Source organism: Microcebus murinus, chromosome 12 (genome assembly GCF_040939455.1).
Source record: "Microcebus murinus isolate Inina chromosome 12, M.murinus_Inina_mat1.0, whole genome shotgun sequence".
Lineage (NCBI taxonomy): Eukaryota > Metazoa > Chordata > Mammalia > Primates > Cheirogaleidae > Microcebus > Microcebus murinus.
The window spans coordinates 72,156,282-72,181,741 of NC_134115.1; the positions used below are offsets into that span (position 1 = coordinate 72,156,282).

The following is a 25,460-nucleotide window of genomic DNA, read 5'->3' on the forward strand; positions in this document are numbered from 1 at the left end:
TCTCCAATACTTATTCTTAATACTTCAACATGTACACTTGAAGTCCAAAGATTATCCTCTTCCCTCGAAACGCTTTCACTCCAATGTCTCCACTCCCATCTCACATTTTACTGTGGTTCAGCATTTTATTTCCATTTGTTTTGAAGCCTGCCTAAAATTATCTGCTATTACTGTTTTGGTTTTATATTTTCAAAGCTTATTTGGTTACAAGAACAAATAAGGCGAGTAAGAGTAAATTAAATTATGAGCCCATCTTATTTAAGAACATAAATCAGAGTTTCTAAATAAAATGTAAGTAAATCAAATAGAGCAATGTGTATATGTAAATATTAAAATATATATAAAAATATTGATGCTATTGTATATCTATATACACAGAGGAGATAAGATATGTGTATGCATGACTAAAATAGGGTATGTATGTATATTTGTTTTTATGACTAAATAGGGTTTATTCCAGAATTCAAAGAAGATTTAACATTTAAAAATCTGGTTATATAATTAACCACTTTTACAAATTCAAAGAGAAAAAAAGCCAATGATATCTCAAAAGACATGGAAAATATTTGATAATTATTAGTATCTTTTCATGATATAATTTGGCAATCTAGAATTAGAAGAGAACTAATTTCCTTATGTTAATAAAAGACAGCTACCAAACATGTACAGTATTTGTCATATTTGACAGAAGCATTCCCTTTTAAAACAAGCAAATCTGACTCAATTACCAATTGCTCTTGGCATATACTGGTGGTCATGGTCAGGGCAATAAGACCAGAATAAAAAAAGAAAAGAACTGGAAAAAAAAAAAAAAAAACAAAAAGCAACTTATTTTTACCCACATATAATCAGCTACATAGAAAATATGGGACAATCTATAAACAAACTGTATTAAGAGAATTCAGCAAATTTGTTGGATTAAACATCAACCCATATGAATCAACAGTTCCTACAGAAACACCAGAAAAAAGATTTTAAAGTTTTTATTTCAAGAAAGAACACATTTACAATAATAAAAGCTCTTATGTATCTAGAAATAATACTTGAAATCTAGAAATAATATTCAAAAGCTTATAAGAAAACCTAAATGAAGGTAAACTATTTTATAAAGAAAGAAAGATGTAATGACATCAGTCTTTCCAGTATGAACATGCAGTTGGCCCTTGAACTACACAGGTTTGAACTGTGTGAGACCACGTATTAGTGGGACAACAAGACCAACGCCTCCTCTTTCCTCCTCCTCTGCAGCTCACTCAATGTGAAGACAAGGAGGATGAAGACTTTTATAATGATCCACTTCCACTTAATAGTAAATTTCTTTTCTCTTCCTTATCATTTTCCTAATAAGATTTTCTTTTCTCCAGCTTACTTTACTGTAAGAAAAGACTATGTAATACATATAGCATAAAAATATATGTTAATCAACTATATATGTTATCAGAGAGGCTTCCAGTTAACAGTAGGCTAGTAGCAAAGTTTCTGGGGAGTCAAAAGTTACACACAAATTTTTGACTGCATGATAGATCAACACCCCTAACCCTTGCATTGCTCAAGGGTCAGCTGTATGAATTTAATGTGATAAAATTAAACTCCCAAAGGGGTTTTCATAACATTCCATAACATACAGAGTCTCTAAACACTGATTTAAAAGTACAAAAGGACAAGAACATCCAAGACAGCTTGAAAAATGAATGAGATGCTCTATCGAATACCACATTTTTGAAGTGACGGTAGTTAAAACATTGTGATATTGGCACAGAAATACATGAATAGCCCAAAGGAACAGAATAGAGAGCCTGAAACACACACTTATGTGGTAACTAGATATGAGAGACATGGCTTTACACATCAATTGAGAAAATGGCTTAAAATAAATAAAATAAATTGAGTATCTACATCATACACAGAAATCCATTTCAGGTGACATAAATCCAGTATTATACACAGAAACCCATTTGGGGCAATATGAAGCCATATCTGTACAAAGTAAATCTCTAAAACTTCTAAAAGAAAATGAGAAATTTATAAGCTGTGAATAGGGATGATCTTTCTAAATAAAACCAAAACACTGATAAAATTTAATCAAAAATTTAAAACTTTTGTGCTGCAAAAAGACTTTAAAATGAATGAAAGGAAAAGCTAAAGATTAGTAGAAAGTTTGGCAATACACAAAAGACAGACTTCTTGACAGTGAAATGTAAGGACTTTTTACAAATCAAAAAGAGAAAATGCAAACAGTCTAAAAGAAAACTGGGCAAAGATGTGGATAGGCAATTCACAGAAGAGGATAACTTAATGGCAGATAATCACATAAAAAGAAAATTACTCTTACAGGGAATCAGAGAAAGTTAAATACAAACTGCAGTGAGGACCAATTTATTAATATTTCCATCATGTTGGCAAAAATTAACAAGTCTGAAAATATCAAGGTTCGGTAGGACAGTCATATAGTGCTGGTGAAAGTAAAATTTAGTCCAACAGATTTGTAAAACACTTTGGCAAAAACAACTAACGTTAGGCATATTCACACACTAGACTGAAAGATTCTAACCCTAGAGAAAAAAAATCACACAGGTGCCTGAGGAGACCCACAAGAATTTTTATTGCCAGTCTTTCATAACATAAAATATGAGAATCAACATAAATATTCATCAACTAGGGAATGAATAAATTATAACAGAATCAAAAAGATATACAACAAAGCAGTTAAAATATAGCTGTATATATGCTAATACCTAAAGCAACTTGACAAGTATATGTGTAGTACACCATCCTTATGAATGTTCAAAATTTGCAGAAACCTACTATATACTGTTTATGTTTTGCCCACATGTGTATATACCCACAAACACATACAGAGAGATGCTAAATATCAATTTATGGTCTGAGTAAACAGAAGGTTAATAGAATTGGGAAGGAATACAAGGCCCTTCAACTTTATCTGTAATCACTCATTTGTTTTATTAAATCCCAAAAGATTTTGAAGAAACTACATTAAAAGGTTAAAATTTTACAAAGCAGGGTAATGGATATATTATATTATAATTCCCTCTGCACATTTTATTATGTTTGACATATTTTATTTTAGAAAGAAAGAAACCTAATTTCATCTGAGCCATTAAAAGAGGAAGGGAAAAGGAGAGGGATATATTAGTTTCCTCAACTATAAAATGAAGAGAAAAACACCTTCTTTTAAGAAATAAGCATTGGTCACTCTATTTCCGTGACATCTGTACTCCTGAAACTTTTAAACTTGGAGGGCTTGAACCTTCATAAACCAATGGCCATCTCTAAAATGCAGCCTTACTTGAACTGACAGATCAAACAATATAACTAAACCATTCATCCTATGAAGTAAATGAAAAATTATTTTCCATCAGTCCATTTTGTTTATAGGCTAATAACAGAATATATTTCTTTTTTTTTTTATTTCGGCATATTATGGGGGTACAGATTTTAAGGTTTCAATAAATGCCCATTTCCCCCCCTCCCCCCACAAGTCTGAGTCTCCATCATGACCATCCCCCAGATGGTGCACATCTCACTCATTATGTATGTATATACCCGCCCCCCTCCCCCCTCCCCCCTGCCCAATACCCTATTACTGTAGTACCTATGTGACCACTTAGGTGGGATGCTTCCTGGGTCCTCTTCTCCACTGTTTTGCCAGGTTACTTCAGGAACCTGATCGACCACAATTAAAGTAGTGTGAAACAGAGTTCTATTAATAGAGCCCCTTAGAGCTGGGGCCCACACCTGAATCCAGGTAAATGGTGCTTCCTTCCAGGTCTGAACTAAGACTCCAAAACCTCCCTGTGCTGGCTGGTGGAGGCTCATCTAAGTGCAAATATTTTAAAATCACCTGCTGGAAACCCTGACTTTGAAATCAGGCAGCCACCTAGTTCACCAACAAACACATCCTACCCCTCTTCCTATAGGACTGGAGCTCAGGCTATCAAAGGTTGGCTGAATCTTTGAGAGGTGTTTTATTTCCAACCTAGGCTTTAGGAAGCTAATCTGTTCCACTGCCCTTCCACAAACATTTTGTCTGATGCTAAGGAGCAGGTATCAACCCATGTTCATTTCTCTTTCAGTCTGAGCTGGCCTAAAAAGATCATTTATGAAATGAGATAAGGGCAGTTCATAAGCAATGCTATGCAATGATACCAAATGGCAGTATCATCGCACAGAAATGACGTTTTTTGCTTTTTGTTTTTTTTAATGATGGTCTTATTACAGAAGGTACAGATCTCAAAAGACAGAAATCCTCTGGGGTCTATAATCATGATTTCCTTAGCTGGTAAAAACAGTAAGGCATTGTTCCACCTTAGTATTTATTCATGGCAAAGCTGCAATAAAAGTTCCAAGAAAAGTAGCTGGAAAACCTAGGAGTATGAAAAGGAAATCAGGCAAACAGCACCACAATGCACAATAGAGGGAGAAAGCCACGCCACCTTTGAAGGATAAAGCAGCAGCTCCATTAATCATGAAAAACTAAACCAATTCAAAAACATAATAAAAAGAAAAATAAACAAACATGAAAGATGTCATTTGTGGTTTATCCTATGTGCCCCTGTACAATTTTGTCTTATGAATAGGAAACTCAAAATGTGCTCTCAGATTCTGAAATAATATATCCTCTCAAGCTTTATCTGAGTTTATAAACACAAAAGGGGCGTAGATGAATTTAAATTGCAATATGAGAACAAATTCAACTTCTAATAGAAACAGAGTTTGAGATGGAGTCAGAAATCTCAATGTTTATCTCCACATGCATTTATTCCTGGCAATACACTGGAGTTCTCCATGGAGTGTTTATCTAACTTGGCTTTCCTTTGATGGATCTTCTGGCATACCGCATAAGCACACAGCCCATATGTACCAGTAACCACTTTCTCCCTGTGAAGAAGTCCCAGTGTAATCATAGGGAAAAGGGGAGGAACTCACATATGGCAGGTATCTAGTAAACAGCTGATATTGCACAAAGCACTTAGCAGGGGCTTTTCTGCCATTTAAACTTGTGACCACAGTGTATATTTGAATTCTAGAGATTAAAAAAAAAATAAAGCTGAAAGAGGGACCTATATGAAGATCCCCTAACTCTGATGTAGACAACAGCCTAGATTTGAGCCAAAATCCACCTGGATCTAAGCCCATGCATTCTCTTTTCTCAATTCCATGTTAAGTGAAATCAAATCACACTATGTCTTTACTGTGTGGCACTGGAAATATACCTCATACTGCGAGTAATTGTCTGAAAGAAAGTGCTATCAAGATAATCCACAATCCCTTACTTTAGAGACTCATAATTTAACAATTGCAACCACCATATTACTTTCCTTACTTTGGAGCCTTTGGTGTAGGTCTCGTTTTTACATTCTTCAGTGATGAAATATTCTGGTTATAATTTCAATCTGTTTTTTCACTTAGAAAACAAAGAGAGGATACACACTGATAATCAGTATGAAAAAAAGAAAATAAACAGAGGAAGTAGAATTGCCTTTTTAAACCTTAAGAGTCATTGAATAAGTTTATGTAGAAAAGTAAATTGATCTAATTAAATTTTTTAAAAGGGTGGCACACAAACTATCAAAACATGTTTTAAAAAAGCAATTGAGGAAATCTGAACATGTTGAGCAGAAAGTGATATTAAGGAGTCTTTTTTAAATTTTGTTAAGTATGATAATGGTATTGTGGTTATGTAAACAAATTATTTTTTGGAAAACCACATTGACATATGAGGACTGAAAAAAAGATGACAACACCAGGGATTTACTTTAAAATACTTCTCCCTAAAAATGAAAGCAAGTGTGCCAAAATGTTAATAATTATTTTTATTTTTGTGAATGTTTGAAAACTACCATAATAAAAAAATCTACCAAAAAAAATCAGAAATCTTTCAACCTCAAAAAAAAAAAAATGCAACCCATTTTATGTGAAATTTAGTTACTTTGATCAAAAAAACCTACTCTCTAATACCAGAAATAAAACCTTCCAAAATGTAGATTTTGGAAATATTAATAAGATGTGTTTTGTTAAAAGACTCTATCACTAACAATGTTCAAAAAAAAAAAAAACAAAACTTGTCTTTCAACAAACAAGTAGAGACCAATCACCTTTTATCAGAACACTGAACAAGAATTAGAGGAACAATCTCTCGAGTACAACATTGAAAATCTACCCGAATACACATCAAGCTATAAGAAATCATGGATTTGCTGAAGGGATCAAAATATCTTTATGTCCTGAGTTTAAAACCAAAATGGTCACCAAGTAAATGAGAGGCAGAAAGAAATGCTTTGTAGAACACTGATGGAAAAGAGTTCTTCCTTACTGGAATCGAAGGTGTGAGAACTGAATACCTTTTACGTTCTCAGATGCCTATTCTGGTCTCTAATGTAAGTCCTGGGTTTGAGAGAAGCCAAACTGTTCATTCAGGTATTGAACTATTCACTCTTCTATTATTAATAAAAATGAAAATAAAACTTTTAATCCAAATTCTATCCACAGCAACCTGATCAAACACAATTAAGGTAGTGCTTGAGTCAATTCTAGAAGCAGAAAACGGCTATTGAGAGTGGCAAGTTTTTTTGTTGTTGTTGGTTTCCTTCCCCAGCCCCACCCCCCAACTTGCACAGGACATGAACACAGTAACTCAACCTAATGAGCAGGTTCCTGTCTGCAAATACATCCTTGGAGCTTCCTTGGGATAAGGAAGCTCTTTATCAGTGTCTGGACTAGCAGAACTATAAATCAGCTACACACACAGTCTTCCTGCTGCTGCTAGTCCAGTTTTGCCTTGGTATTCACCAAGCTTTGTAACGACTAGGTACTCTCTCGGCAGAGAGCACCTAGAGAAAGAGAAAACAAAAATCTGTCTTTAAGTCCGGGCGGGAGTAAAGCAGACAATACAAACTTGTCTGACTTCAAAGCACAAGGCATATCTTTCACTAACTAAACAGCAATCCCTGCAGGAGTGACAATGGAAGCTTTCTTCCCTATTATTGTTGGAAACAATCACAAGCTATTTGTTCATTTTAATTAGTTTATATCTAGTATTAGGCAGCCTTGATTAGAAAAATGCTCTTTGTTACCAAATGAATAGAGTAACAAACAGAACCAAAAGCTTTTTTTTAAAAAAATTATTGTTTTGGCTTTAGAAAAGGAGTTTCAAGCCTTTTACACTTGAATGTGGGTTTATCTTTACACAGGTCCCTGAATTCACTCTAAAAGAATGCAAGTTGATGTGCCAGACAATACCAGGCTAAGCTGATTGAGTGAACTGCATATTATGCTTTGCCTAAAGAGATGCTGTATTTAAATTATTACCTCCTCTGAGCTTGGGAAAAACTGATAATAAGAGAGAAGACCTCAATGCAAGCATGGGGGTAGGGGCAAGTCAGCCTTGGGCTAAAATTTGACTGTACAAATTACATGTGAAGAGCTGACATATACCAGGAGTCCCAACAATGACCAGAGGACCCTAGGAACCAAGTGACCCAATGGTCTGCATCTCCCCAGAACAGTAAGTTACCTCTCTCTATGACCTAACACCAGAGTTTATATAGCAGGCTCCTTCCAAGTATGCTTATTTCCCCAACCACCAGTTGCTACCACTGTTCCCATCTACCCCAGTTAAGATTCATTAATCAACCTGCTCCATAGAATTATCAAAAGTTAGGGTTTGAACCAGGTCTAAGCCTGGGTAACCACTAAACTACACTACTATTGATTCTTTAAGATCAATGTTAAATTCTTAATATGATTTGCAAGACCCTGCAAAAATCTCCAACCTTACAACCTAACCCATTTATGCTACTTCTAGCATTTGCCAACTTCTGTAGTGTAAATACTCCACTGAGGCTGATTTCAAGCTACCAGCACGAAGCCCATCAGCTCACAAAATTCCTGAAAATTTAACAATCCACCCCCCACCCTGTGAGCTGGTAGAGGTGGCTCGAGGGACATCACTGTTGACGACCCCATGCCCCACTATACTGCAACTATCCTAAACTAAATTCTAAATGCTGTGCTCTCTCTCACCTTGGGACATTTGACATTCACGCATGCTTTTTCTTCTTCTTTACCAAAATAACTCATAGTCATTAGTTCCCAGCCTGGGGGTCTTCCTTCAAAAAGCCTTTCCTGGATCCTCCAAGTCTTTTCTGGATGTTCCTCTTTACCTGTGGAACACCCAATACTTCCTGTATCATCACATTCACGACAGTGTTGGAACTTATTTCCTTATCTATGTATCTCTCACTACATTTCTAAACTCTAGCAGGACCAAAACCTCATTTCTTGTATTCCCCAGGTTGGCCATAGGGCTCGCTGAACAATAAAAAAAATTCTTACTAACATGGATTGAGTAATATGTGCCAGACACTACTCTAAGTTTTATACAGATTATCCCATTTAATCCTTAAAACCATCCAATGAGGTTGGCTTCACTGTTGCTATGCTCATTTTGTGGATGGGGAAATAGAGGAACCGAAAAGGTGAAACCTTCCCCTCAGGCTCAGTTAATAAGTAAATGTCGGAGCCAGGATTTCAACTCAGGCAGGGTTACTGGCGATCCATGTACATCCTTTTAAGAAACCAGTGTTTTTGACCTTGTTTTTTTTCTTGTTAGTGACCCTGAAGGAGGAAATGTTAACTAAGTTTAAATTCTCCCTAAGGAGAAATTAAATACTAAGGAATAAGATTTTGTTGGGGAAAGTTAAGCTTTGGAGGGGTTTTACATCTCCCAAAATCTAACTTTTGCCCTCTTGCATCATTCTGCATCTTGCTTTCTTTTTCTTCCATAAGATATCTTAGAGCAATATGTAGCTTTGTAGATAGCCTCATGTTTTAACTGCTGGATGGTATTTCAATCATATCCACACACTTGAATTTATTACGTCTTTTCACTGTTGGATATTCAGAACATTTTTACACTTCCTGGTTTTCAACCAATGCTTCAATGAATCTTTCCGTACCCTCCTCCTTGGGCTCCCGTGGGAGTGTTTTTCTGATGTAGATACCAAGAAAGGGGGAGGGTATATGTAAAGTCTGTAATTTTAATAGATACTGTCAAATTACCCTCTGCAGTGACTGTACCAATTTACTTCCCACAGAGAATTTATGAGAGTACACATTTCCCCTGGTATTTATTAAATATAACCCCTTTCAACCTTGGGCAGTGTTAAACATTTTAATTAAATGAGTCATTGAGAAGCATTTACATTACTCACCAGCTGATAGGAGCTTATGTAACAGGGAAGATGTTCAGATAAGATGCTGCTGTTGGAAATGCTGACAAATGACAGCAGCGACACTGGGATGCTGGAACGCCTGGCCCACAAAACCCGTACTAGGGCCTAACTCACTTCGCAAAACGCTAAGCATAGTCACTACATGGGAACAGCTGCAGTGGACGTTGGAATGGTGACCTCAGGTAACAGGCACTAGATCTCTTTACCCATTCTCAATGTCTCTCAAGCACAAAAAAAAAAAAAAAAAAAAAAAAAAAATACACTGTTGCGAGTAAGGGAAACCAAACACCTAAAGAAAACGAAGTGTTGAAAGGGCAGTGATCCATTTACCAGAAAGAGAAATACACATGATGACAGTAATACTAAACATCCTAGGGGAAAAAAAAATACTAAAAGCTTAAAGAACAGCAAGGACTTTATCCATATGATAAAATCCCAAGGTCTTATAGAGAAGAAAAGAAAGTTTATAACAAATGAAGTAAAAGTACCCGTTTTGCCTTTTCTCCACTTTCTCTTCTCCCTCTCTCACAAACATCTAAACACCCCTACTTGAAATACATGCAAACTTTAATAGCCTGCAAAATGCTACAGGAAAAAAGTGGGGGGCGTTCTGTATCATGGAGGTTTAAATTTCAATCAATATGACTTTCTCTTGAAGGTATGCTTTTTTCTTTAACCTTGGCCTAAAAATGATTGTTATGAATGACAGCAGAGGTCATACTCTAGTCCAGGGGTCCTCAAACTTTTTAAACAGGGGGCCAGTTCACTGTCCCTCAGACCGTGGGAGAGTACGCACTATGGGCCCAGGACGAGTCGGCTGCTAAGCAGGACGGGCAGTGGCAGCAAAAACACCTGGAGGGCAGGATAAATGTGCTAGGCGGCCCGCATGTGGCCCACGGGCCGTAGTTTGAGGACACCTGCTCTAGACAGAGAAAAGGTAAAAGAATAGTAAATGGGAAACCGCACTTACTGAGCACTTACTGTGTGCTTCACATATATTCTATCATTTAATCAGTACAACCATAGTGTGAGGTATGATTACGTGAGAGGAAACTGAAGCTGAGAGAGGTGAGCATTACTAAGGCTCTTTATCTGGCAATCAGAGGAGCAGGGTGGTGAACTGAGGCCTAACAACTCCAAAGTCTATTCCCACACGGTACCGGGCAACCTGCTGAATCTAAAAGAGTTCAGTGAGTACTCAAATAGATCAGGTTGTAAAGTAACCTAAACAAAGACTGTCCCAGCCATATTCCTGCTATTCCTGGGATAGAAAAAGTAACTCCTATGACTGCTGTTCAGAACTTTCTAGAATTGCATTTTGTTTTCAAAGTTCCCAAAACAGGTCAAGACAAAATGATACTTATTAAGAGGAAGACAATGAGACAACACTTAGAAAAGCTGTTATAAGATTAGATCTATTCTGAAATATTTCATTAAATCAGAAAAAGAAAAAAAAAAGCCAAGAGAGGAAAAACAGCAGGATTGACTACTGAGTTATCCTGATTTAGAGTTGACGTCCAGAGTAACAGCCAGCCATGCTCAGCACTGAAAACCGAGGCCCACTATGAACAGAGGCCAGTTCACCAAAATCACTTGTTCATTGTTCCAGCTGCTTCCTGAACTCAATGGCACCTCGCTTACAAAAGCACCATTATCCAAATACCCACCAAATGATAATGAGAGCAATATACATAATCCCTAGAATCAAACACATACTCTTAAACTCAAGTTAAATATTCGACAAAACCAGGATTAGCTCAAACCCATGCTAGTTTGAATCACTTACCTGGGGCTGTGAAATGACAGGGGTGGAAGTAGAGGCAGCAGCCATGGCAGCCCTACAGTGTGGGCGGTGATCAGGCCCAAGCACTATGGCACAGGACTCGGGAGTCAAATTCTCGTGGTGGCTGATCAGATCGAGGTCATACTAGGAGAAACTGTGTACCTAGAAAAGGATAGGAAAACCCACATTTAGCATATGAGGACTAGCAGCTGGCAGAGAAGTGTCATTGGCCAGAGGAGGAAAAAATCCCTTATACCCAGTGTCGAATACTAGCGTAATGAAAAGAAGAACCTGGTAGGGAAGATCTAAGATCTACAAGCTATGACTTCTGTACCATTTATCCAAATGATGTTAAGTTGATATATTTTCATAGGTTTGGATCCAATTCTGAGCACCAGCTAGCTGTTTCGGGGAGGCAATTTCAAGTTACAGAGACAGGGAAGGTGAGCTGGGAAGAAGCCACCCTGTCATTAAACAATAAGGGAACTGAATGGTCCACAATTGAGAGGTGACAGTTTATACAAAGGGCAGAGAGAATAGAGTAGTCCCCTCATATGTGAGGAGATATGTTCCAAGATCCCCAGTGGCAGCTTGAAACCATGGATAGTACCGAACCCTGTGTATAACAGAGACAGTGACTACGCGACTAATGAGTGGGTAGCATATACATTGTGGATACACTGGACATCAATGGTGTGAGATTTCATTATGCTACTCAGAACAGTGAGCAATTTAAAGCTCTGGAACTTTTCATTTAGTATTTTTGGACTGAGTTTGTAACTGAAACCATGGACAGCAAAACCACAGATAAGGGTGGACTACTATAACACCATCAAGTGGTTAGAGATCACCCAGTTCAATCCTGCCCATTTGCAGATGAAAAAACTGAGGCTTAGAAAAGAGAAGGGACTAAAATCACCCAGTTGGTGGTACAACCAGGACCATAGCAAAAACCCCAACTCCCAGTCCAGTATGAAACCTAAAAAAGTGAGTATGTTTCATGTTTACGTTTTCTTAAGTAACTTAGCTACCATTTTCAAGATTAAAGAAAGGTAAGAAACCTCGACATTATAGTAGTCGGTCACAAGAAAGAGTTGGGTTCTCAGACAGGTAGGTGAGGAGCTTCGTAAACCAGACTCCCACACGTGTGAGGAAGAGGACATTTCTAAAATCCTTCTGACATCCTCAAGGAGAGGATGCTAAATAAGCACAAAGTATAACCAAATCTCTTATTGATATATTACAAAAACCCAGAATAATGCTAAATTCCCTGCAGTGAAGCATGGCCCCAGCTCTGTTCAAAGCCTGATCTGATTGTTTCCACATTGCAATTTAGTACAGAAGGTAAAATTTTTTCATTTTAAGAAAAATTCTTATAAGAAAATTTTTCATTTTTAGGTGGTTTTCCTGCCACCCAGCAATATCCTTTCTTTTATTCAAAAGCTATTTATTGAGCATCTACAGAGAACTAGAGGCATAATGAATAAGACTGAGCCAGCCTCTGCCTTTGGGGAACGTCTGTTTCTAAATAAACGTTCCGGCTTCACCAACGTGCAAGATGACACCTGAACAATTTTAAATTATTAGAAAATGATACTTTTCGTAATAGTAAAAGTAATGAACTACAGAGATCACAAGATCCAAGTTTTATGCAGCAGAAAAGGTGGAATTGAACATTTGCTCCAAGTCCTTGGTGGTACCCTATATTAGCTCAGTGACGCTGGCAAGCCACCAGCTCAGCTTTTCTAAGAAATTATCTAGGTTTGATAGCAACTCCTATAAACTTGAAATTTTTATTTTTATTTGTTTCTGTGTATTAGTCTTCATACTATAGTTTCAATCGTTTTAGGTTCTAATTGTTTAGAATTGTAGAATCTTCCTATTTTCTTCCCCTCTGTTAGAGTGATTATTGTTATTAACAAATAAGAGTGAAGTTCTCAAGCTATCTGGGTGTAACATTCAACAGAGAATTCATCCATAGTTGCCCTGAGACAATACTGATATTCTCTTTAGTCCCAGTTTTAGAAGAAAAAATAAAAGGGCTGTTGTTTTTCACACTGTGAATTTATTTTTTTAATAAAGTCTCCTTTTTTACTTTTTATTTTAGGTACACTGTGAATTTAAATGAACAACCCAGGAAAAAGGTATATGTACACAGGAATGCCTCTCCTTTTTCATGGACCACTAAGGTGTTAAGCCTATCCCAAGAAAATTATAGGACTGTGTGGTACACTGTTTTATACTAAACTTATTCCTGGTATCATTTTTTTGGCCACTCCTACTTTAATTTTTTCCTCTCTCCTTCTTATATATTTATAATTCCAAATAATATTGCTCTATTCTATGTGAGATAGATGAATATATCAATAGCATGGTAACTAAAAAAACAAAAAAGCAGGTAAGAATCAACCCGTCCTGAAAAATTCATACTGCATGCTTGGGTTCAGTATCATTCCAGCTAAGTCAAGTCATTAAGCAATTTAAATATTTCCAACATTTATAATACAGAGAGCTGCCTAAAAGAGGGATACAGGCACCTATCTTACAGTAAGGAAAGAGATATAGAAATGGATGTGACCCAAAAATAAATATGACATAGGGCATTATTGCTAACAGGAGGGGGAAAGATGGGGGATTGGGATTTAATGGAAGCCCACTGGATGCCGAGCTTTGGGGCAGTCATTTCACATAGAGTTTGAGGCAGATATCATTAACCCATTTCATAGAGGAGACACCTTTGGAAACTCACGCAACACACCCATAGTCACAACAGCCAGGAAGTGAGTGGGCAGAGATCTGAACTAGGACTGACTCTGCAGCCCATGCTCTTTCCATAGACCAACCCCCCAAATGAACAAAAATTAAAGAGAGATGGAAAGTACCTGGAATCTTTAAACAAAAATGTCAGAAAGAAAATGAAGAAAGCAGGATGAAAGTCAGATGATCTGCAGAGTAACCCAGAGACAGAGAACCCTGTGCTGTTATCCTCTATACAAAACTTTAACGATGGGACCCTTTTTTTGTATTTCATTCCCTTGAGATGCCTAACATATAGGACATATTGTTAGATTAATATTTTCAAGAAAATTAACTGTCTTCCCCTAAAATATTTGAGACATATCTAATTTTGAGACTTCTGTTGAACCTATTCACACACTATAAAAACTCTTTATAGAATAGTGTTTGGTTACTTAACTCTGCCAAATACAAGGGCTAAACAACATTACTTCAAAAGTAAAAATCATCCCTCTGGGGAGTAATGTCTTAAAATTACATCTATGAAATCTATTTACTTCCCAACTTACAAAACTACACAAATCACGGAACTAGACCAGAAAAAAAAGACAATAACCTAAGTAGCAATACCGTTCGGTCTCTAGGTAAGTACGCCGGTTCACTTTGACAGACCAGCCCTCTGACCTTATCAGTGTTCCAGACCGTCAACTATAGAGTTGCACAAGAATTTTTAAAGAAATTTTAAAAAATACACCCCTCTGAACTCCTCCAAGCACTTGAATACCTGTTCTGCAAGTCTTCTAACCTGCCATCAACCTAACTCTCCATTTCCTTTGCTTAAGCTTCAAAACTGTATTCTACACACAGAAAACCATAACACAGGGTAAGTTTACCCCACTGACATCAGAGTCTCCAATTGCCCTTGGACCCTTATTGAAGCCCTTTCTACCTTCCCTAGTTGTCTCCATGTTCTATTCTCCTAGGCATCTCTTCTAATCTATATTGCTCTTCTCAAAACCACAAAACTCTCTCTAATGCCTCTCACTTGCAAAAGATGAGCTCTGCCAATTTATATATTTACTGGACCATTCATCCATTCCCCTAAGGCCAATGGGTATGAATTAATATCCTCCCACACACACACACAGTTAAATTACATGTGTAAAATACAATATCCAAATAAGAAAGTTACATAGGCGAATTTCTCTGTGCCAGATCACCAAACAAATGGCCAGTTGATTATAAGACTGGGAAATATCCTGAATCAGCCCTAGAATCCACAGATGGATCCCAACTGTTGCTTAAATTTCCAGAAATATGTACTGGAAAGAATCAACGTGGGAGGCTGACAAAAGAACCAAGGCACAACAACCCCTTCCTGTGAAACTGCAACTGCGTGAAAATAAGCCAATGAGAAGCCAATAAACCCATAATGATACCCCTAGTTTAGAGGGATGGGAGGCTGAGGGAACTAAGCCAGGGGGGAGTTGGGGTACATTTACAATACACTAATTCCTTTAAAAGGGTTCCTGGCTCCAGAAGCCAACCCAGCAAGTAACCTCGGCTGCATTCACTTCTGATTTATATGTGGCCATGATGACTGCCACAGAAAACATGTGGGGGGAAAAAAAACACTATGAGCTGGCTTCTGGCAAAGGCAGCCATGCCAAGTGACAATGACCTTGCTAATCACTGAGTGCCACACCAAAAACCTAAAAGAAAGTCTCTGGTTTGAAGCAAACTTCCCTTTGATTACTTCTGGAGCTGATGCTGGCTCCCTCCCCAGGCCTCACAGGAAGATGAATTTCTAATTGGTAAATTAATCTACTACAAATCTAACCCTTTTCCTTCATCTGGATTTCACACAGTGACTCATACAAGTCTCCTGAAAGAACACGGGGCAATACCCAACACTGAATATGCATAGACTTCCCTCTCTGAAGATAAGCAACAGAGAAAAATAGAAATCCACCAGGCAAATGAAACATACTATGGTAAAAAAAAAAAAAAAGAAAGGAAGATTCTAGAGTCAGAGCAAATATTTACTTAAGAAATAAGGACACTATATGAGAGATAAAACTTTAGAAAATTTCTAGTTCATGTTCTTAAAATTACTAAGGACAACAGCACCATCTTTGAACATAGTGCAGGTAGTCATGGAAAGAAATATGAGATCAGAAAGGAGTTTACATTAACCAGAAAAAAGAAAATCTAAATTGTGAGCTTGAATGCTTGAATGAAAGCAATGAATAAAGTAGAAAGTAAAAGACAAAATAAAGCAGAAAATAAAATTAGTGAAGCAGATGAATCAGACCTCCCAGTGGAAGGGATAAGCTACATGAGTAAAGATGTTAAAGCCTTCATCCCCAAAACAAAATAGATGAACAAAACTAATAAAGAAGGAAAGAAGAAATCAATGCTGAAACCAGAAAAGGAAAAATTTATCCTCAAAATTTTAGAAAAGTGTTACAGATAAATGCAAGAATGGAAAACCAAATACCTCATGTTCTCACTTATAAGTGAGAGCTAAGCTGTGGGTACTGAAGGGCACACAGAGTGGCACAAGGGACATTGGAGACTAGGAAGGAGGGGAGGCAGGAGGAGGATAAGGGAAGAAAAACTATCGGGTGCAGGGTGCACTATTTGGGTGATGCGAACACTAAAAACCCAGGCAATACCACTATACAATTCATCTATGTAACTAAAAATCACATATACTCCTAAATCTATCAAAAATTTTTTTAAAAAAAGAAATGTGTTACAGGTATACGATTCAGATCAAATGGGGAAAATTTTCAAATTTATGTATCATTCTTCAGAGAGCTCTGGCAGAAACCAAGTAGAAAAACCCCTGAACCCCAACCCCAGAGGAAAGGAATGAGATGAGATCTAGGAAGGCCAGAGCTATACCTTGTCTTTCTTAGTATCTGGTTCCCCCACCAGAGCTAAACAGCATCTGAAGCTAGTCTTACACCATTCTAAGGCCTGAGACTGGAAAACTTTTCTCTCTGGAATTAGAGCAGATGACAACACTTAACGATAGTAGCATCAAGAAGAAGATACTGCACTCGTCGAAACAAAAACAGGAAGCTTAAAATCTGATATTTCAAAACTCTATAAAAGTTGATCCCACAGAAGTAGAGAGTAGAACAGTGATTACCAGAGGCTGCTGTGTTTAGCATTTGGGAGGGAGAGGGGATGGAGAGATGTTGGTCAAAGGATTACATATTTATAGTTAGATAGGAAGAATAAGTTCAAGAGATTTATTGTACAGCATGGTGACTCTATAGAAAAATCCTATAAGATATCAGAAAGAAAATAGGGGGGCTCACAAATAAAGGATTGATTAGGAATCAGAAAGCCTTTGGACTCTGTCAATCCAGCAACTCTAAAGGCTAGAAGACAATGAAGCCATGAGGAAAGTCATTTATAACCTAGAATTCTATTAGAAGATATTCTTCTGCAAAGCAGGAAGAAAACTAAGAAAAAGGAAGGCATGTGATACAGAAAACAGGAGTCCAGTACAAGAGAAAATCAAAGGGAAACTCCTGGCATAATTGTGAAGCAAAATCCAGGGGGGTGACAAGAAGACTCAAAAGGTAGCCTTGACAGAATAACTATCCATCTGGATATATTGAGAGCAGATTTCTGTAACTGAGAGCACTCAGAATTGAATGAGTAATAAACACACAGAAATCTAGGCAAACATCAAAAGCATAATTAACTTAAAGGAGAATAAAAAATTTGCATAAGAGGAAAAGGATTCATAGAATTCTACATGGCTCAGGTATGAATAACATTAACAAGGTCATCATCACATTAACATTGAATAATGGCCTCGTCAAAATCACAACCTAAATGTATTAGGACAAAGAGGGACAGGACAGGAGTACGCTATGGCACACCTTCCACATGGTAAATCTATAAATACTCAAAACCAGTAAGTCAAAAAGTAGAAGTAAAAATCTTAGAATTCTACAACATATACATATTCCAAAACATGTTGTACACCATAAAATTTTTTTTAAAAAAAGAAGTAAAAATCTTAGAGATTCAACACAAATATCAAATGAGGCCGCTGAAACAACTCAACGTGGTAGCTCTGGGGAAGACAAAATGGGAGGGAGGGAGCAGGGACTCTTCTTTCTTAGCAAGCCTCATAGAGCCATCTGACACTTTAAATTACAAACATCTGTCATGATTTACCACAACATGGATGAGCCTGGAGGACATTATGTTAAGTGAAATAAGTCAGGCACAGAAAGATAAATACCACATGTTCTCACTCACATGTGGGAGCTAAAAGAATTGATCTCATAGAAGTAGAGAGTAGAATAGTGGTTACTATAGGCTGGGAATAGGGAGAGGTTGGTTAAGGGATACAAAATTATACCTAGATAGAAGGAATAAGTTCCAGTGTTCTGTAGAACTGTAGGGTAAATACAGTAAACAATTTATTAGATTTTTCTAAATATCTAGAAGAGAGGATTTTGAATGTTCCCAAGACAAAGAAACGATAAAGGTTTGAGGCAATAGATATGCTAATTACCCAGATTTGTTCATTACACTTTGCATACATGTATTGAAATATCATATTATATATATATACCCATAAATACATATTTTTAAAAAATAAAGAGGAAAAAATCCCAGGTATCATTTAATTTCCATCTATAAATAACTCAGAATTATATATCTATGCACTATAAATAACTTAGCATATCAACCATATTTTAGCTTTTGTCCTCAAAAAATAAAAACTTCTTTAAAAAACTGCCTTGCTATAATCATACTTAATTAACCAGAGATACTTGATATCATCAAATATTCAGTTAGTTTGTAAAAAGCTTAGAGTAATATTTATATTGTGAACATGGTAACAGTGATACTAGCATTGTTTGCCAAACAAAGTACCTACCATAATTTTTTTTAATTATGCAAAGAAAGGAGTCCTCATACACTGTTGGTGAAAATATAAATCAGTACAGCCACTATGGAAAACAGTATGGAGGTTCCTCATAAAACTAAAAATTATGATTTACCATATGATCCAGCAATCCCACTACTCAGCACTTATCCAAAGGAAAGGAAATCAGTATATTGAAACATCTGAACCTCCATGTTTATTGCAGCACTATTCCCAATAGCAAAGACATGACATCAACCTAGGTATCCAACGACAGACATGTAAAGAAAACGTTAGATACACACACACAGGAATACTATTCAGACATAAAAAAGAATGAAATCCTGTCATTCACAGCAACATGGATGGAACTGGAGGAATTATATTAAGGGAAATAAGCCAGTCACAGAAAGACAAATACCACATGTTCTCACTTATATGTGGGGGCTAAAAGTGTGGCTCCCATAGAGAGTAGACAGCAACATAGTGAGATCCTGCCTCTACAAAAAAAGAAAAAAAAAATAGCTGGGTATGGCAGTGTGTGCCTGTAGTCCCAGCTACTCAAGAGGCTGAGGTGGGAGGGTTGCTTGAGCCCAGGAGTTGGAGATTGCAATGTGAATGTACTTAATACTACTGAATTGTAAACTTAAATGGTTAAGAGGGTACATTTTATGTTGTATTTTATCACAATTTTTTTAAATGAACTCACCACATTACAGGCAAAAAATATGCAGTAAATAATCTATAGTTGAAACACAGGTTTAAGTTACTAAGCTTCAAAAGTTAAAAAAAAAATTTCCATTCAAAAAATCAAGTAGGGGGAAAAAATCAAATCACAATGGGGAAAAAAACAACTGGGCTGGACACAGCCATCATCCTGACCCCAAGAGATGATAAGACAAAGGAACAGATTTCAAGATTTTGTCAGAATTATGGAATGACTCAAAACTTCTACATTTAGCCAACCTGTCATTTACTTGCAGTACCAAGAACAAGGCACTTTTAAATATAAGCAGGATATATTTCTCCCTGAAAACTCTACTGGATGACATAATATAACTACTCATTTGACAAATCAAAACAATGTGCTCAGGAGAACTTTGGCATGAGCACCCTGTCAATCCAGGCAAATACAGGATACCTGTGATAATAACAGTGACAAAAAAGAATGCATTATAACTAATGAGGGGAAAAAAGCTATACAATTGAAATACATATAATTAATAAGGAAGATGAAAAATCTAGAAAATCCCAAGAAAAAGGAGAAAATTCTTCACCTTTTGAGAAAGGAACCAACTGATACTGTTTTTTTTCCTAAAGTTCAGAAAATCATAATTTCAGATTTAAAGAACCAAAATGGAAAAGAAAGGGGAAAACATAGTGACAAAGGAATGGCCATGCTAAACTTTTATCTGGGCTACCCATCCTTACCACTGCCTTCTAGAAAAACAGTGAGGCAAATGGTCCAGCTGGGAGGAAGGAAGCTGTGACCGCTTTCAGAGTCCATTTGCTTCACTTGCAGAGTCAGAACAAAGAAATTAAAAAGTATTTGAGAAACCAAATAAGTTCGTGTTTTGTTTTAAAACACCATCACCACCTGTGGCTGCAGAAACTTTCTTCCTCAGAGTATCAGGCCTAGCTAAGATCTTGCGTTCCGTATACTCACAGGAGACAATATACTTCATGCTTATAAATCTTTCCTTTCCCACTTACAGGATCAGTTTTTCCATCTGCTTCTCCAGCTTTTCAATCAGACCTTTTTATTCTACATTTGGCCCCAAAGTCTATCGTTCTTTCCACATGGCACAGAGTTGACGCATTCACAGGAAAGACTACAGCTAGCCCACCCAGTCACACTCACCGCAGAAAGAAACACAATTACAATCGCAATATTTGATGTGTATTTTATCAGTTCAGAGTCCAGTATTCTAGAAACTGAAGAAACCCGTCCAAAAATTATATAAATAAACTCACTGTCTTAAGCTCAAATCTCAGATTTCCGAGTTAGAGAAAAACGAACTCTAGTGAATGTGATCTGTCATGGGGGAAGAGAGCAAGAGGGGAGGGGATGGGATCTACATTTAAAGGGGACTCAAGGAAGGGGAGTCAACAAAGAGGACTGAGAAAATTCTCTTTAAAAGTAGGAGAATTAAACTTTTTAAGAGATAGACTTCATACTTTCCTGTTTCTTTCCAGGGTTCAAGGCCCACAGTGTCGGAACTCTTGATCATAGTATCTGCATGCCATGACCCTCAGCCACCTGAACAGGAGCCCAGAGCAGTGCAAAGATGAATGGGAATTACAATTCCCATCTAGGGGGGAAGTAACCTAAAAGATAAGGTGGATACATTTATATATACATATGTGTGTGTGTGTGTGTGTGTGTGTGTGTGTGTGTGTGTGTGTGTGTGTGTGTGTGTGTTTTAAGAGATAGAGAGTCTTGCTCTGTTGCCCATGCTGGAATGCAGTGTTGTGATCATAGCACACTGTAACCTACAATTCCTGGGCTCAAGCAATGCTCCTGCCTCAGCCTCCTGAGTAGCTGGGACTACAGGCACATGCCACCACACCCAGCTAATTTTTTTTCTTTTTGTATAGACAGGATCTCACTATGTCACCCCAGCTGGTCTCAAACTCCTGGCTTCAAGCAATCCTCTTGCCTTGGCCTCCCAAAGTGCTAGGATTACAGGCGTGAGCTACCACAACAGGTACCACAATACACTCATATTGATGAATGCTTAAGGAAAGAACCACTGGGCAAAGCTGGGGTGTTTTCAGTCCACAGTTTTTAGGACAAGGAGAATTATAACCTCTATAACCAAGCCTCAGGCAAGGTAGACTCTCCAACCTCAGCAGACCCAGGAGTCATGGAAGGTATTTCCTTCTAAAGTGCATGTTTATAACATCAGAAGTAACTCACAAATGCCCTAAAATAGAAGGAATACAAATATATATTCATATTGGTAGAGATGAAGGGAAGGAAAATAGGGAAGAAAAGAGACCAGATCGCGATGGGTCTAATAGCTAGTCAGAATATAGAAGTCTGTGGCAGCGGTAAGAAAAGTGATTCAGACCCATAACAGTTTTCAATAGCAAAAGGTTCTGTTGATAGAGACATCTTCAATTATTTAAGATTTCAAGTAGCTTAAAATTCAAGCACTTTTGGGAGAATAAATCAAAATCAATTCTGAGTGCTTGAATTAAAGAATAATGATTTAAAATGGTAGCTCAACATAAGAAAGTTACACTTGAAAGATAGCTTTCTGATGTGTTTGTATACAATGTAGGAAAATAGGCACTCAAATATATTTCTGGTGTAGGTGCAACTGTTAAAATCTTTCTGGAATGCATTATAGATGTAGAAAATATATGGCTTCCATCAAGATCCCCCAAAAATATACTGAATCAGAAGGTATGTAACTCCACTAATAAGAATTTATACTGTGGAAAGAATATTAAGGGCACAGATTTTGTTGCAAGAATGCTTAATGCAATATCATGTATGACAAAAATTTTAGAAACAATTTAAGCATCCAATGATACAGTACTTGCCAACTGAGTTATTAAAACTATGTTTTACATGTAATTTAACTTATACAGCTAATAAAATTAAATTGTGTTGAAGTAGCTATCCACTATTTGGGAAAACACAGGAAAAAAATAAAATATACATGTATTATACCCTGAGGTGGTACAGGCATGTTAATTTTCTACAGAAACATAGTGTACAGGGCTAAGATGAAGTAATAAAGATGACATATAACTATCTAAACAACCAAAAAATTAAAATATACAAACCCCTGGACATTAGGCAGCAAAGGACAATGATCCCTGAGAAGTGGGGAAAGAACAAGGTGAGCCCTTTGGTTGCCCCAGTTTCCTGTCTCAAGAGTATCCAGGACACCATTCAGGCCATAGTATAGGGCAGAGGTCCCCAACCTTTTTGGTACCAGGGACCGTTTTCATGGAAGACAATTTTTTTACTGACCAAGGTGGGGTGGATGGTTTGGGGATGATTCAAGTGCATTGCATTTATTGTGTAATTTATTTCTTATTATTACATTATAATATATAATGAAATAATTATAACTCAACATAGGTTGGGGACCCCTGGTATAGGGGAAATGCAGGTAGAACCCAGGGAACTTAATGAGTTGGAAGAAACAGATCTGAGAATCCAAGAAGCTCAAGGCACCCAGGACTTACAGAAGAATGTACCAGACAGGAGAGAACTAGAAAGACAGACAACTCCAAAGATCTGTAAAATGTTCCCCCTAGAGGAGTCAACGGAAAACTGATCAGAAATGCGTGAGGAAACTGTTAAGAAGCTGGAGAAATACCACCTGAAACGATTACAGGTAATCATACCTGGTGCTCACACAGAGCTAGGAATGATCTGTTCACACCAGCAAGGCTGAAAAAAGTTATAATTCATGGGACATTAGGCAGAATACTCATCTTGCCTGAGTAGCGGGGAATAATCAGCCCCAGACTAAACACTAAGCTGATCCTGTCTAACAAATCTTAAAAGCAAAACATAAGGAAAGCAAATTGTTTCCAAATAATTAACTGTGACTCAGAACAAAGCTTGAGAATACTTATAATATAAAAGTATCAGCATCCCACAAGGTAAAATTTACATACCCTGGTATCCAATCAATGATTACCAGTCATACAAAGAAGCAGGAAAATATGACCCACAATGAGAAAAATTACTTAATTGAAATAGACCCGAAACTGACAGTCGTTAGAACTGACAAGTACAGTAAAAGAGTCATTACAACTATATTCTAAATGTTCAAAAAGATGTAAAAGATATTAAAAAGATCCAAAAGAAAATTCTAGAGAGGAAATATACAATGTACAAAATGAAAAATATTCTAAATGGGCTTAAAAGAAAACTTGACATCACAGAAGAAAAGATTAGTAAAATGGTAAAAACAGAAGTTTAAAATAATGTGTGATTAGAAAAATGGTAATATAGCCGGGTGCGGTGGCTCACGCCTGTAATCCTAGCTCTCTGGGAGGCCGAGGCGGGCGGATTGCTCAAGGTCAGGAGTTCAAAACCAGCCTGAGCAAGAGCGAGACCCCGTCTCTACTATAAATAGAAAGAAATTAATTGGCCAACTGATATATATATAAAATTAGCCGGGCATGGTGGCACATGCCTGTAGTCCCAGCTACTCGGGAGGCTGAGGCAGTAGGATCGCTTGAGCCCAGGAGTTTGAGGTTGCTGTGAGCTAGACTGACGCCATGGCACTCACTCTAGCCTGGACAACAAAGCAAGACTCTGCCTCAAAAAAAAAAAAAAAAAAAAGAAAAAAGAAAAATGGTAATATAGACAAGATTTCAGCTAGCCTTGATTGTTTATTTCCTCATTATTCAGTTATTAAATGAGACCCTTTCAAATTTAAGCCAAAAATTAGGATTTTTAATATAAAAATATTCTTGAAATTATAATGTATTGTACCTGTCCATTTTACTATGTGAGGAAAAAAATAAACTATCCTAAATGAAACACAGAGAAAAATTAAAAAAAAAGAAAAATCAAGACCATAAAAGCCAAGGAAAAACTATTCCATATTAAAGGAAACTAAGAAGAGACATAACTAAATATGATGTAAGATTTTGAACCAGACCCTTTGCTGTCAAAAATATTGTGATAATTTGAAAGAACTTACATGGGATCCAAAAATTAGACAGTAAAATAACAAGGTTAATTTACTGATCAATGATTGTTTTGTGACCATGTGGAAGAATGTCCTTGTGTGTGAAAAAAATATTACATAGTATTTGAGGTTATTACGACATCAATTGACTTGGGGAGATAAAAGGTTCTTCACATGTTTTTTATGGTACTTGCAACTTTTCTATAAGTTTGAGAGAAGAGGAGGGAGTTTGAGCAAGGGAGGAGGAGAAGGAGCAGGGATGGGAGGAGAAACACCATCCCTTAATATAAAGTGTTTTTCAATGGAAAAGAGTGTTCATGCATCACTACTAACCATAAGAATAAACATGCCCAAGAATAAATCTAATTTTAAAAAAATGTTTTAATCTGGCTAGAAGTTACTGTTGCAAATTACAAGACTATCCCAGATACACATGTGCTTGATTTTAGAGAAGACAGGAAAAGATGTCTCAGACAAATCTCAAACTGTTAGCAGCCCCCTAGTAGAGATTTTACAAGATTCTTGGTGATCATCAGGAAAAGAATTTCAGGGAGCACCCCATAAGCCAAGCAAACAGCTTTTTTTTTCTCTTTTATAACAGCTTTATTGAGATATAATTCACATACCATACAATTCACCCAATTAAAGTGTACAATTCAATGGTTGTTACTATTTTCACAAAGCTGTGCAAGCATCACTATAATTAATTCCAGAACTTCTTTATCAGCCAAAAGGAGACCCTGTGCCCATTAGCAGTCACTCCCCATTTCTTCCTCTCCCTAGCCTCCAACCACCAACCTTTCTGTTTCTATATAGATTTGCCTATTCTTGACATTTGATATAAATGGAATAGCTTTTTTATTGAAAGATTGAAAGCAAAAATGCACTCCCTCCTCAAGAGTAAGAGAGCAGGCAGGCTTGAAAAGAGCAGATACGCTGGGAGGAAGGAAGTGGCTTTTGTTCTTTTTGAAGTCTTACTAATTGATGGGAGGAATACTCAAGTCTAAGGGGTTGGGTTTCACTAAGAATTTGGGTAGTAATTCCTAGAATTGGATTCCCCATTTTCACATTTTATATGTTGTCTCGGAACTGTTGTGGTGATTTCAAGGTGG

The 25,460-nt window shown here is 37.0% G+C and overlaps 1 protein-coding gene across 6 annotated transcripts in view; it reads right to left on the bottom strand.

The window, feature by feature from the left end:
* Positions 1–25,460, bottom strand: part of LPAR1 (lysophosphatidic acid receptor 1) — a 140,837-nt gene that overhangs the window by 67,492 nt on the left and 47,885 nt on the right. For all 6 annotated transcript variants that reach the window (XM_012736724.2, XM_012736721.3, XM_012736725.2 and 3 more), the window contains one exon: positions 11,041–11,199. In XM_012736724.2, coding sequence (XP_012592178.1) covers positions 11,041–11,085 — 45 coding nt within the window. In that variant the 5' untranslated portion in view covers positions 11,086–11,199. The remainder of the gene's footprint in view (positions 1–11,040; positions 11,200–25,460) is intronic.